The sequence below is a fragment of the Oryctolagus cuniculus genome, chromosome 9 (genome assembly GCF_051225735.1).
Source record: "Oryctolagus cuniculus isolate XC-2025 breed Fujian yellow rabbit chromosome 9, ASM5122573v1, whole genome shotgun sequence".
NCBI lineage: Eukaryota > Metazoa > Chordata > Mammalia > Lagomorpha > Leporidae > Oryctolagus > Oryctolagus cuniculus.
Window position 1 is genome coordinate 38,957,329 of NC_142875.1, and position 15,812 is coordinate 38,973,140.

General features: G+C 38.7%; 1 protein-coding gene across 27 annotated transcripts in view; it reads left to right on the forward strand.

The window, feature by feature from the left end:
• KLF12 (KLF transcription factor 12) overlaps positions 1–15,812 on the forward strand; it is a 509,531-nt gene that overhangs the window by 319,213 nt on the left and 174,506 nt on the right. For all 27 annotated transcript variants that reach the window (XR_016212834.1, XR_016212835.1, XR_016212833.1 and 24 more), the window contains one exon: positions 7,306–7,852. Coding sequence is in view for 23 of the 27 variants with exons in the window: in XM_070048719.2 (XP_069904820.1) it covers positions 7,306–7,852 (547 nt within the window). In the remaining 4 variants the exon portion in view is untranslated. The remainder of the gene's footprint in view (positions 1–7,305; positions 7,853–15,812) is intronic.

Consider the following 15,812-nt stretch of genomic DNA (forward strand, 5'->3'; position numbering starts at 1 on the left):
TATTTATGTCTAAACCTGTTTGTCCATCTTTTCAGTGTTTGCTATGACTTTGAAAAATACATCCACAAAATCCTCCGTGTTCTCCTGGCCTCATTCCAGCACAAGATCATAACACACATGGGCCAAATTGGAGTTTCATAGTTGTAGTTAATTTTAGAAGAAAAAAAAAAAACACTGATAGATGTTGGTAAACAATATGGCTTCTGAAAATCCTAGGAAATAGATGTCAGAAAAGTATAACAACTGGAAAAAAAGGAAATTGGGATGAATTTAACTATGCATTTGAATTCCTTTAAAAGGTTAGCATTTTCCGTTCATTTGGAAGCATATGCAAAATACAGAGAGTACTTTATGTTATGTGTATATTCTGAATTTTATTAAGCACTCACTCACTTGTTAAACTGAAAATTAGTTAGTGATGTATTCAGGCAGCTCTCTTCCATTGCATGTAGATTACTCGTTCAGTACTTTTAAAATCAGATTCCAAGCTGACCACATCGATTATTTCCACTTGTTGCCTTTTCCTTTCTCCTCTGTGCTTTTACAGGAAGTATGGTCTATCTTTATATTTTTTGCTGTAATTTTTCTCTGTAAATTTTGTAAATTCATACTTTTACAACAATCATGTTTGCCCTTGAATGTGTAGTGAAGAGAACAGAATCCACTGGGAGCCCTGTATCAGGGCACATGGAAGAGCAATCTGGAAAGTAGACTTCCCTTTTTAGTTAAAGGAAAGAACAGAGAGGAGAGTGAAGTTCATGTTCATTCACAGATGGATGTTCAGTCACTTTTACACCTAGAGCAAAAATAGCCAGAGTTACATAAAGCATGGTGATTACTATATTTAAAATTTAATTTGATAATGAGGGAAACCAAAGCATGGAAAACTAAGCAGGTACCCACTGAATACTTCACGTTAAACAACTTTTTCCCCATTAATTTAACAGTACTTGCATTTAAAATAATGCTTTATAACTTGAAAGCTTAACTGATCACATGATATGGAGTCAGAGATTTAATTTCAGTCCTTTTTTATATGCAATGCACAGTAAGTACCCTTCAGTACCTCTCATGAAAGGGATGTGCTCAATTAGTTGCTGTCAGTCAGCGAAATCTTTATAAACTAATTTTCTGCTCAGATGTAAGCAAAAATGCTGTTACTCCATCATAAGATGATCAATGACTGACAAACATCCATAAACAGGTATCTGAATATATATTATTGTCCTAATGGAAACACACTGAAGATACAGGTCATTTTTATTGTAGAATTACGGATCCAATCAGTTACTTAAAATTCATTCCTCAACTTTATAGGATCTTCTCTAAGCCAATCTAAGAAGATAAAAATACAGAAAGCAAGGAGTATCAAGTGACTTTTGTGTTTTAAGAGAAAATATGTGTGTGTAAATCATTAAGTGATCCTTAAAGATGACGGACCCAGATACTTGTGTAACATAACCATGTGATTGTCGAGCAAACACAGTGCTTCTACAATGGTCACATTTATGTTTTCCTGCTTAAGAATAGATCTTAGGCTGCATTCGGTGAGTCGAGTCACCCCTGAGATAGTTGTAGTAACTGATAAGGTACTATTTTGAGTTTTTATTTCTAAGGAGAAAGACTTCTGTTTGTTTGCTTGTCTCTCATATTTCTCAATATACTTAAAAAGCACTAATGCTCCTAATTTAATCTTTATAGCAATAATATGGGTTCGGAATTAACATTGCAGTCATTCCTGGGGTTTGCCAGATGTTGAGCCCAGAACTGCATGCGGATACCAGGCCCCATGAATGCTCAAGTCCGTTGTGTGCAATAGCACAGTGTGTACATGTAACCTACGCTTAGTCTCTTGAATATTTTAACTTACAATTCCTTACAATACCCACAACAGAATAAATACTTCAGAACTAGTTGGTATACTATATTGTTTGGGCTATAAATGACAAGTACAAAATATTTTGTACATCTTAATAACAGATACAACCCTTGGAGGCCTAACTACATAGTAGACCTTAGTGACAAACTAACATATAATATATATAGATACGTATATATAATATATAATATACATATAATTTATATATGTATGTATACATGTATGTATGCATGTATATGTATAGTAACTACATAGTAGACCTCAGGGACAAACTAACATAATCTATATAGAGAGATATGTATATATGTATTATATATACATATAATATGTATACATACATATATACATGTATTTTTTTCCTAGCTGCTGTTGTGGACATGAAGGGCTGGCTATACTCTGGTATAGACAGATAAGCTAAAACTGAGAGAATTTTAATGATGTTAAGATTCCCTAGCCAGTCATTGACAGGGAGGGGTATGTCATGAATTCAAATCTTTTATGTTGAAATGAGATTTTCTATTTCTTGTATCAAACAACAGGCTATAAGATGAATACTTCTATAACATTTAAACCATAAATCATGTAATGTTAGGCCAGTCATTTTACGATCTTTTCTAAAAGTTGCCCTAAAATTATTTCTCAAAATTGCAAAAGTAAAATGAAACATAGTTTATGTAGGTGATGCATGGATAGGTGATGGATGGATGAATGGAAACTGGGGTATGTGTATGCCCAGGTGTACGCATTTGTATGAGACACATGTCTAAAAATTCCTGGTGCCATTAAATATGAGACAGGTGGCTTGTCAGTCTTGGGTAACATTTAGCAGAATATCATCCCAGTCCTCCCTCAGTGGGACTGTACATGAGAGTCCCGGAGGGCCTTCCAAAACAGGGTGGGGCCCAGATCTAGTTTTTTATTTTAAGACTTCCAGGTAATTTCGGTACACATACAGCATTATAAATGCCTTTGAGTCACAATAGACCCTAATTGGTTTCAGCTGATGGTAATGGGTGACTATAGGAAAGGACTTGGAATTCACATGAATGAGCACATAGGCTTTAGATTTGGTTTTGCATTTTTTCCATGAAATGCTTAAAGCTGAAGATACATTTTTAAAATGTTTATACAGGAAAAAATGTATCTGATTAGAAATGCGCAAATGTGGTCCCCAACCCACTAGAAAAGGACATGTCCTCTGGAATGTATGTGTGACATGCCGAGTGGATTGTGAGCAGCATTGGCTTTCAGACTTTTGAAGGAAATAAGAAGTGACAACATAATCCTACCTTTATTTATCTTTAGGCCTTCGCACGCTATTGTTTTTTATGAAGTGTATTTTTTTTTTTTTTTTTTTTTTTTTTTTTTTTTTTTGACAGGCAGAGTGGACAGTGAGAGAGAGACAGAGAGAGAAAGGTCTTCCTTTTGCCGTTGGTTCACCCTCCAATGGCCGCCGCTGCAGCCGGCGCACCGCGCTGATCCTGGCAGGAGCCAGGAGCCAGGTGCTTTTCCTGGTCTCCCATGGGGTGCAGGGCCCAAGCACCTGGGCCATCCTCCACTGCACTCCCTGGCCATAGCAGAGAGCTGGCCTGGAAGAGGGGCAACCGGGACAGAATCCGGCGCCCCAACCGGGACTAGAACCCGGTGTGCCGGCGCCGCTAGGTGGAGGATTAGCCTATTGAGCCACGGCGCCGGCTTATGAAGTGTATTTTTACACTTACCTTGCAGGACCTTTGTGGTTGCTTGGTGCTATTTCTTCTGAATGCATGTGACAGGAAGTGTTAAGCTTTATTATAGGCCCTTTCAAGGGGTGTTATGTAATCTTTTTGGAAAATGGTCCTCTCTTGACAAATAGTGTTCCCATGCAGTCTCCATGTGTTTAGAAGGAGTGTTGTTTTTTGTTTGAGAATATGAAGCTGGTAAGTGTTTGATCTTTTTATAACAAGGCCATCAACAGCAAAAATTAACCTAAGGTCACTGCTCCAAGCATCGCGAAGGGCTTTTAGATAAAAATATACAAAACCACTTCGTTGACACTGCCACGGTAGTCCATGAGGATCTCAAGACTTGAAGAGCTAGTGTGGACCCCTGTGTCTGTTCCGTTTACAGATGGAAGACTTACGGACTTCATTATTTCCAATCTTGTGTGTGTTCCTAGTCCCTCAAGGCTAGTCCCTGGATAGCAAATCCCCGTCTCCTCTCACTTTCTCTCGGAAGTGTAGTTCCTTTTTTTCCACTTGTAGCTGCCCTAATAGGAACTTCTCCTTTCCCGAGTTCTTTTTGTTTCTCCTCAGCCTGGGTTCCTCCTCTTAGCTATCCAGTGTGTTCCCAGCCTCTCACTATCGCTACCCACTTCTGGATTCAAACCTCAGAACCCATGCATTTCTATCTTCTACCTCCTAAAAGTGTACAGAAGTCAATTCCCGGGGATGATATCAGGATCAAACTTTGTGATTATCTCTCTTTCTTAAAAGGAATGAGTGTGCCATAGCCATGTTGAAACCCTGTTTTTGCAGTATTGTTGACTTTACAAATATGCATGTGCAGCCTGAAGCTGGGATTATGCATGGCTTTACCTGCCAGTTTATCATAATATAAGAGATTAATACGGCTCTCAGGATAGGATGCTGTGTCAACACTGTGAACAGATGAGTGGTACAATACAGATTTTGTCTTCCTTATGCTGATGAAGCATTATTTTTGGATATGCTGGCTGCTTTCCAACTGTCACTTACAAGAAGGTAGCCAGCATGTTCTCTGTGATGTTTGCATTTATAAATTCTTGCATGGTTTGTCCATGTTTCCAAATAATATATGTCTTGGTTCCAAAGTCTTGGTTTAGTCTCCCATGATTTTATGATTTTCTATATTGCTATATATTTGGATTATGGTTTTTTAAAATTTCTACTTTCTGTATATTTGGATTGAGCTCATGCAACAGCTATGTACTTCCCCTGTGTCAGAAATCGCCTAGGGGCTCTTAGTACTTGGTGTCTACAGGTTTCTAGTATATACAGCAGAAGTAGGAGAGGAACACTCTTCTGTGGCCACACAGTTTAAGAAGTATTCTCAGTGAGCGATGAAGCACTTCCCTGCAGAAGGCAGACTGCTGTTCATAAGCTGGGGAAGTCTTAGCATTTCGCAAAACCCAGTACAGCTTGATGCCTCCCAAGTAGTCCTTTTTACAGATAAACTCCGTATCCCTGAGATCCCACATGGTCAAAATCTGCCAAGGTGGTCTCCCATTGGCACTGAGAGAGCTTTCTGCAGCGAGGGCTTGACTTTGGTGAACCTGTGTCTGCTTGGGTAGTGAGGAGGAGAAGGACTCGTGGTCATAACACTCACTGTTGCTGCAATAAGAATTTTGGATATGAGTCGTTTCCAAAAGGAGAAAAAATAATGGAGGGAGTATTTAAAGCCAAACAAATGAGTGGTGTTTAATGATGTGTGTGTATTTTATGTATTCATTGACACATTGGGATGTTGCATGAAAGCAGCCTCAACAAAGAATTTTTGAATAAATAAAATACACTGAGAAGCATCTTACATTGTTCTAGAAAGAGATTAAGTGATAATGCTGGGGACAAATTGCAAGAGTAGATAATGCTAGTAACTTTGTGTAAAGGTAATTCAGTTTGCGGTGTTTCTTTTCCTCTTGTATGTTTCTGAGAAAAGTTAAAACGCTTTTCAAATTCAGCAAATAGAATGAAAGTTTCGTGATTTTGAATTTCATGTGGTAAATATTTTATATGATTCATTTAAAATTCTTCTAACGCATTTGTTTTTGTCAGTAAGTAACAACGCTTAGCTAAGAAGCAGAACATTACACGATCAACCCATTTCACATTTTAGTTGGTCTAGTACCATTGTTGATTTATTTTCTTTTTTCTCCCATTGTTCCTGAATAAGATGCCCTTACACTACTGCTTATTGTGTGTTTTGAATGGAGCTGTAATTTATATTCTATAAAAAAAAGACTTTAAGAAAAATGCTTTGTTTCTTTCAATATATGCTTGAGTTTTGAAAGGAATAGCACACAAAAATCTTTTATTAAACACATAAGGAAATGACCAATTTAATATAATTTTAGATATTATTATTCTGGTATCATAATAAAATGGAAGAAATTTTCCATGTTCATGCAATAAAATGGTAATGTCTTTGTTAAATTGTTTAAATTAGATGGAGTCAAAATAATCTCTTACATAATTCTTTCTGTTCAGGCTAGACTGACACATGCCAACAGAACTCTTGGGCCATTTGTGTGCTCAGAATACAAGTATTTATTGAGTTAATGAGTATATGAATAAATTTATTCATATGCAGTATAATATGCTTAGGGAACATCAGCTAGTGAAAGTTTTGGAGTATTAAGTTTTACTTATTCAAACATAAAAGAATTCACATGATCTTGGACAAAATTATTTTAAAGACTCATAGAGAATATATAATTTAGTATAAAGTCTCCTAAATTTATTTCCTTAAGTATCACTTCTATTTGTTATGTATATTATTTTGCCTAACATTAGGATTTAAATTATTCAGTTGTTAGAATGATTTTTTTTTTTTTTTGACAGGCAGAGTGGACAGTGAGAGAGAGAGAGACAGAGAGAAAGGTCTTCCTTTGCCGTTGGTTCACCCTCCAATGGCCGCCGCGGCCGGCGCGCTGCAGCCGGCGCACCGCGCTGATCCGACGGCAGGAGCCAGGAGCCAGGTGCTTTTCCTGGTCTCCCAGAATGATTTCTATATAAGTATTTAGGGATCTGGTATGAGAAGCTGGAAAAGTTTGTGTCCCTTTGTGATGCTCAGATGAATGCGACATAGTAACTGTTGCAACCAGTATGAAAGTAGAAATGTCAAAGTGAGTTTTCCCAGTACTGTTGCCAGGTAATACGTCTCCATTGTGATTGTTGAAAAAGAATACAATCATAAAAAAGTAGAGTTTTAGAGTTCCAGAGGTTATTTAAACATTATCTAATCAAAATTCTGATTGTAACAGGAAACTGAAACTTGAAACACAGTGATGAATCAAACCAACACAATGAATGTTTTAATTTATGGTTTTAAGTACATAATGTTTTGTATTCTAAACATGTCTCTAAGAGGATTCTATGCAAATTTGCTGTTCATTTTTAGATTCCTGTGGCCTCTTTTCTCCTCCAAAAAGCACTGATTTCACAGTGTTTTAACAATTGTATGTGTTTCTTCAAACAGAATGAAAATATCTTTATGACAGAGGCCTTGTCGTACTCTCTTTGGTACCTTCCATTTTAATTGCAATAGTCAGCACAGAGCAGTTCTTCAAGTATTTGGGCAACAAGTTAATATCCCATGGCTATTAGAGATAAATTAATAGACATTCTGGTAATAAATCATACAGGTATGATTATCAAAGATAAACACGTGTTCCATTTTTCTCCCCACAGTCTCCAAACGTCCACAACTACCCCGATATGGAAGCCGTTCCCCTGTTGCTAAATAATGTGAAAGGGGAGCCCCCGGAGGACTCGTTATCTATAGATCACTTCCAAACGCAAACTGAGCCAGTGGACTTGTCAATAAACAAAGCCAGGACATCCCCAACTGCCGTTTCATCCTCCCCCGTTTCCATGACAGCGTCTGCCTCCTCGCCTTCTTCAACTTCAACCTCTTCGTCGTCTTCTAGTCGTCCAGCCTCATCCCCAACTGTTATCACATCTGTATCTTCAGCCTCATCTTCGTCCACAGTATTAACTCCAGGGCCCCTGGTTGCCTCTGCCTCTGGTGTGGGAGGCCAGCAGTTTTTGCACATCATCCATCCCGTCCCGCCTTCAAGTCCGATGAATTTACAGTCTAACAAACTGAGTCACGTTCACCGCATCCCTGTGGTGGTGCAGTCGGTGCCTGTTGTCTACACAGCTGTCCGGTCACCTGGAAATGTGAACAACACCATTGTCGTGCCGCTTTTGGAGGATGGGAGAGGCCATGGCAAAGGTAAGAGACACAATCGAGGCCTTCGTTTATTTCAGCACTAGAGGTAACCGTGTTCTTCAATGAACAGAACCTACAGTGTGTGTAAACACTGCATCCAGAGTTGCTGTGTGCAGAATAAGTAGCAGGGTCGCCAGCTGATAGCTACTGAGCAGAGCAGGGTTTCGTGGGAACTAACCCCACATTTATGCTTTGTTTATTTTTTATTTGTCGAGTCTTATAACATGCAAATTCAGACATATAAATTTACAAAGTAATGCTTACTTCCAAATACTTGGATGGGAAGAACAATCTCAGGTTAGCCTGATGCTTCATGAGGTGCAAAGCATCAGCTCCTTATAGATATAAGCCATTTTGAAAAATGTTTCAAGCAAATTATCGTGGCTTTTCTTTTTTGGCTCAGACTGGAGCTTATTTGGATGGCAACAATTTTAAACGCCCTGAGTCAGGGACTGCAGCTTCTGGCATCTGATCATTTTCTTTTGAGTAACTTATACCATTAATATAATTCTGAAGTTAGGTGTTTGGCTATAAAAAAAAAAATACGTCTCCTGGGTTGTTTTAATCTTATAAGTCTAAATTATTTCAAATAACAGGATGACTCATAAAATGGAAATACTCCAAAAATACAAAACTAATATTCCCTTTTAAGGTTTAGAAGGCGGGAAGATAATTTGCCACATAATTGTCAAAATACTTAGTTATTTAATTAAACTTGATAGTTATATAGCTGATCATGAAGTCATTTTCTACTTCCAAGTTCTTATATTTTTTCCCAGTTTTTTTGAGAAGAAATTTTAAGAACCTCAAGCCGTTTATTTTTCTTCTCTACCCATGAGTCTGAAGCATAAGCCACTCTTCTATAGAAATGCAAAATCGCGTATTCATTAACACACTCCTTGCGAAACTGAATATATGTGTATGTATTTTTTCTTTGGAGCCTAGAAATAAAGGTGGATTAAGACTCGCATATATTATTTTTCCTTTGACACTATATTAATACTGAGGCCAATAATTAAAATACAGTCAACAAACACATGAAACACTGCCTGCTCAAAAATATTAATAAATATGATTTTTTTCATTCTTGAATAAGGCAAGATACTAGAAATGCTATTTGTGAAATTAGAGAACTTTTTGCAATCGCATACTAAACAATTTCCAACTACCACTGACAAGTTATTGTTTTATCTACAGTAGGTTCTTCATGCCACAGGAATAAATTTTACCTTACCAACTTACTCACGTTAAAAATCTTATCGCCCAGAGCACAGAGGAGTTGTAGCCTGCAGACTTGAGATGCGGACACTGCGCTTACCTGCAGCCCTTCTCTCGTTCTACTGTAGGGCCAGTCCTAAGTTTCATCACCCTCTAGTGAAAAGGTAGAAGAAAAGAGGGATTAGGGAGACTTCTCATTGGTTTTACTCAAGCGGAACCCTCTTTGATACTGCTAATACTTCTGATCAAAGTGAACAAATCTATTTGAACTATAGTACGGTAACTAAAGACCAAATCAGATACTTCTTTGCCCTTTAAAATTTAGACATTCAATTATCAATTTTTGAACAGTTAGGAATTAACTAGCAGCAAAACTTCACGCTTGCCGTTATTCCATTATAGGTGTGTATGTGTACGTCATAGAATCTTATCGTAGTGTAAAACCACTTAAGAAGGAATATTGCTTTCATTATGAAGTTGATTAAGAAAGATTTTTATGTTCCTCATGATCTCTTAAGCAGTTGTGGCTCACTAATGAAGGAAACCAAGGATATATCTTTTATTTGCCATCATCATTTTATGGCACAACTTATTTTTAAGTATATGACATGAAGTATACTGCTAAAATTTAATCTTCTGGAAAATGTGTCATTGTGGAAGAACTGGAAGACTCATGCTGAAACTAGTTCTCTACATGGGTGTATTTATTAGTTTGATGTAGTACTTTTCACTCAGTAGTTTTTTTTATGTTAAGAATAAAAGTTTATTCAATCATAAACCTGCTGGATTGTGCTATAGTTGTTAGGAGCATCAGATGAGGGTGGTCAGAGATGTATGAGTTAGCATCTTGATGATCTCACAGCTGTGGTGTGGGAAGGCTAGTTAACATCACTGATCCTCATTTTCTATCAGTGATAAAGTGGGGTAATGAGACAATCCTTGGAGGGTGGTGGGAAGATTAGGTAGATACATAATATGTAAACATCTAGCATTGTTTAGGTATTGATAAATGTTTATAGTTATTTATGATCATTATTTTGTCTCCCACCAAACCCCCTGCTGATACCAGAAGCAGTAACTTTTGCATTTGTTTTCTATTTCTTGTAAAACTAGAATGTTGGAGGGGGGAAAAAATACTGATTGAATTTTTAAAAGAACAAATTACCTCAGGAGGTTGGTATGAAAATACTTTTCAAAGTTGTTAATGCAACAGATTATAAAGAGCGAGAGATTAGTATGAGAGATCGCCTGGAAACATCCCATTTTTCTGTTTTTATTAGTTTGTATTAAGTTTTTCTAATCACCGTAGTCTACAAATGGTGCTGTAGCATTTTAAAGTTTTTTATTGTTCCACTGATTAATTAGATGATGATAAAAGTGCCTAGTGGAGGAGGATTGCCTACCTCACAGAATGAATAAAGGAAAGGTCATTTCAGTAATTCCTCGGGTTTTTGTTTTGCACATAATACAGCTGGGCACTCGGCCAGCTGGGAAATGGCTGAGTGATAAAGGGAGACGCCATTTCTCGTTCAACCTCAGACTTGTATGTCTCATATGGAGGAGCCAAAGAGAATATGATAAGAAAGTTGGATTTTCAAAACACTAATAATAAAGCTATAGATGTAACTCATTCATTAGATGATTGTACCAGCCAGTTACCTTTGAAGTTGGTACAGCACAGCTGGCTTCTGATAAAGCAATAGATTACCCTCTGGGTGACTTTAAAGAAAGGACTGGGAATGTGGACATCCATGAACAAGTTAACGTCTCATGTGACTTGAGTCATTTTCCCATTCAGGTGTTTATTGAGCATCTGTCATTAATAGGTGTTTTACTGATACCAAGGATACAGTGTTGAACAAAATAGATACTGTTTGTACCCTACAGGGCTTCAGTCTAGTTGGAGATACCAAAGAATTCATTCAAACAATTAAGAAATGGGTAATCATGGGATAGAATTGGAGTAAAGCATAGACGAGCCAGGGAATTGCCATTGGATAGAGTTTCATTATGATTGCAAATAGAAAAAAAAAATGTGTGAGACAGAAGTACTTTTAGACATGGTTAGGTGAAGGGTTTGTACTTTGATGCTCAGTAGGGGCTTTTGAGAGTTTGAGGAATTGGTGAGGCCTAGCTTCCACAAAGGATGCTTAACTAACAACAGAGGGATATGAAAATGCCTTCTTAAGGAAGCTAGAACCTCACTGCATCCAAATATGTGAAGAATATTGGTCTAAAATAATAACAAGTGGTTGTCTATGCCAGAGCACCCACAGTGCTCAGTGGGGCCTTGGATATAATGCATGTTATGAAGAAAAATGAAATGCTGTTTGGGAAGGTACAGGAAATAGAGCCTTATTAGAAAAGATCTGTTGGGAAGAAGTTTTGCTGCTTGATAACAAAAGGGCAGGTAGCAGTAACTAGACCCTGTATACAGTGGTGCTGAGAGGTATAGAGTTCTCTATGTAGAGAAGAGTTTTGTTACTGCCTAACCTGAGACATTGCATTTATAAACCAGACCCCTCAAGTGATCATTTGACCTCATAAAGGGAGGTCATCCATACTGGGGAAGTTTGTGGTACATTTCCCAGGAGAAGTTCCTGAGTTTTACAGAATATTTAGTCCCCAACACCATAGAAGAGTCACCACAAATCACAAGCTAAGTTGTTTTGGGCTCATCATTGCTTTGATGGAAGATTGGATATGTTTAGGATCCTCCTTCCTTCCATTATGACGCGTGTTTATTGTATGCCAAGCCCAGTTCTAGTAATCATGGCTCCAATGTGAGCAAGTCTCCACTATGAACTTACATTCAGATTGTATAAATGCCATGAAGAAAAATAGGGCATGATCTAGTCACGGAAAGTTAACAGAAGAGGGACGTACTTGTAGGTTTATTCAAGGAAGGCCTCTCTGAAAAGTTAGCTATGCTAATAATACCTGAAGAAGAGTGTTCTAGAAAGAACTGCAGGGCCAAAGACCCTTAGGCATGAATGAGTATAATCTGTGATAGGAGGAACCACAAGGAGACCATGGGACGAGAGGGGGAGTAAACAGCAGAGGAGTGGTGGAGATGAGGACAGAGAGGCTCATGTGGGCACCAGATCATCATAAACTCTTTGAGTTTTGTTCGAAATGTGATGGGAAGAGAAGGCATTGGAACTGGAATTTTGAACAGGAGCGTGATATGATGTGTTTCACTTTGTACAAATATGGAGCCACTGCATGCAGTAAAGAATGTGGATCAGGAATATATGTGAAGTCCTGCTAGAGAACTTGTGGATTGAATGTCAGATGTGAGAAAAGAAAGGGAATTTAGGATCACTTCTGGTTTGGGGCTAAATTAATGGGTGAATGGTGGTGCTCTTTGTAAGGGAAGAGTGGAGTTGAGAAGGAAATTTCCTTTTGGCTGTGCTAAATTTGATGTCCCTCTTCAGCATTTGATGGGAGAACTTGAAATGGAAATTGGGCAAGTGAGTCTAGGGCTCCAGAGGAAAGAGAAGGCAAGTTTGGAAAAATAAGTTCATGACCCATTAGAGTAAGTGGAGTATTTATTTAGTGTGATGGAATATATAAGATCATCACGTCTTGGCCTTTTGGCTGAGAGCAAGTGTGGAATGTGTAGGATCATCTTGGGAGAGAGCCAAAATAGAGAAGGGAAGGAAGGCATGAAAGACTTGAGCATTTGGAGGTCAGAGAGAGAAGAGGGATCCAAGCAGTACTGAGACCAGTGTTCCAGTGAGGTCACTGTAAGACTGTTCAAGAGAATGCAAGTGTAGCGAGTGCATTTCACGGAGGGGATTGTCCATCCACTCCACTCCTGCTCAGACGCTGAATAATGTGAAGATCGAGAACTGTGGATTTGTGAGGTAGAGTTCATGGATCGCAGTGACAGGCAGTGGGCATGAGGGACAGAAGATGAAGGGAGTTCCTATTTGGATGACACGTAAGGAAAGTGAGATGGAAAGTCTACTTGGCTCTCTGGAGTAGTTTTTTGTTGTTGTTGTTGTTTGTTTGTTTGTTTTTCGGTAAAGGGCTGCAGAGAAAGCCTATGGTAGCTAGAGAGGCAGGCTCCTAGACCCTCCAAGGAAGGGTGCTAAGAGAGAAAGCATAGCACATTTGTGTGCTGTCAGGAATAACCTAGGAGTGAGATGCAAATGGATAATTTTAGGGAGGAAGACTAATAGTGCAGCATTCTTAATTACACATTATTGCTTATTACTGTATTGTGTATATTGTGTACTGTATATTACTGTGCTGTGGAAGTAACCTGCATCTCAACAGTAATTAATTCAATATTAATTATTGACAGAATTGTTAGGAATAAAAAAGATATACAGTGAAAAATCTAAGGAAGTGCAAAGACAACAAAATGATCTAGGATTCAAAATGAAAAGCAGAAAAGGGTTATCAAAATTTGAGTTCCATTGGCCGGCGCCGCGGCTCACTAGGCTAATCCTCCACCTTGCGGTGCCGGCACACCGGGTTCTAGTCCCGGTCGGGGCGCCGGATTCTGTCCCGGTTGCCCCTCTTCCAGGCCAGCTCTCTGCTGTGCCCAGGGAGTACAGTGGAGGATGGCCCAAGTCCTTGGGCCCTGCACCCCATGGGAGACCAGGATAAGTACCTGGCTCCTGCCATCGGATCAGCACGGTGCGCCGGCCGCAGTGCACTGGCTGTGGCGGCCATTGGAGGGTGAACCAACGGCAAAGGAAGACCTTTCTCTCTGTCTCTCTCTCTCACTGTCCACTCTGCCTGTCCAAAAAAAAAAAAATTGAGTTCCATTGATAATTACAAATACCATAAAGATCAGATATTTCTCATTGTCTAGAGGAATGTACAGAACAATTTAAAACATAGATTTGTCTTGTGATGGCAATTTTACACTCACACATTAATAGATACTACATTTTAGACATTCAAGGTACATTAAATGGCATTGCCATAACCAGTTTCTGAAGATCCAACTAAAAATTAGCTTTTGCCATGTAACTGAGGAACAGGTCACCTTGAGGGGCAGAATGACACAAGGTTATATTGATCAGTGGCTTTGAAACGGGGCTCAGAAAGACCTGTCACAGCCAGGTGGGTGTTACTGTTCCCCAGATAACACTAACTTATTTCTCTTTGTTTTCTTTATTTTACAATTCTTTTAACATTTTGCTACATTCACTTCAAATGTTGACATTATATACATACCCAATTTTACTGTTTATTCTTGAAATCAGAGATACCAGTATCACAGATTGAGGGATTCATGACATTGATCATAATGTAGGGAAGGAAGGATATATTGTCACTGACAAGGTGTGATTCAGTGAAACAATACTTATTAAATACCAATGATATATTATCCATACAATTTTTATGCTCTTTATATTTAACTTCTAAAAATAAGAGAAAATATGCTATTTGCCTTTCTGGCTCTGGCTTATTTCACTTAGCACACATTTATCTCCAGTTCTATCCATTTTGTTGCATATCTCAGGACTTCACTCATTTTTGTGGCTGAGTAATATTCTAGTGTGTGTGTGTGTGTGTGTGTATGTGTGTATGTGTGTATGTATACATACATACCACATTTTCATTATCCAGTCATCAGTTGTTGGCGTCTAGGTAGAGTCTCCCTTTATTCTTTATTAGCCCCTCCCTGTTACTGTCCTTTCTTTAATCACCCAAATGCAATCAAATGTCCATGTAATTAGTCATAAAAGAGAATCATACACAGGGAAAGAGTTCAGCTCCAGTTTCTACCCAGCCATCTTTTCTGTCATGCAAACATAGTACGGGTATCCAAGTCACCCAGACTTGTTTAGAACATATTTATTGCATTAAGACTTTGTATTGAAAAGTGTCGTATTTGAGAGACCTTGCTATAGGTCATAGGTACATGACTAGTTTTCTTGATTTAAGACAAGAAGAGAGATGAGGAGAAGTGAGTGATCAGATCCCTTGAATCTAAAGTACTTCTTCCCTAACTACGTGACCGGAGCATGTCGATGATGCTGGTAGGAAACCAAGTCACTTGGGTGTGCAGTTTCTTTGGTCGCCTCCTCTGGAAGCATGTTGCTTTCTTATTACGTTTAGCTGTAGACACATAGTGAAGAATCCTCCAGAAATACACATCATTTTCATAGCACTCATTCAGGAGTTTCAAAGGGATGTGGCCATGGGCAAATTTAAATTCTCACACCCCATTTTCTTCCTGTAGGCTGCTGAGAAAAGCAACAGCCTGCGGGAAGAAGCCACAAGAATATTTTTAGTCTGATGCCATTTATATTGTCATTGCAGTGATTGGCTGCACAGCTTGCTGGAAGTTATGACCCTAACTCCTGCCCCACTGAATGCAAGTGGAGATTTGCTCCCCTGGAACTCCCCTTTCAGACCTCCTTGTTTCGCTGGTTTTCTTCTGCTGGTAGCTTTCCCACTCCCGGATGTTGCTGTCTTGTTTTATATTCTCAATCCTAGCACAGACTCACTTCTTCTGTCCGCCTCATGCAGGACTGTCACCTCTTTTAATTCACCGTTCAGAGGAACCCTCGAGTCGTCTATCCATATGACCAGAATAGTTTTGGACAGCTGACCTGTTCTTATGTGTACAGTAGTCGTTGCTTCCCGAATGAGGGAACTCCATATCCGCTTTTGGTAATTGTGTTCTTCCATTTACTTTTAAGTGTCATTGGCTGCTAAATATAGATTCATATGTTAATTCTGGGTTTGGTCTCTACCAACAAACCATCTAGTTACT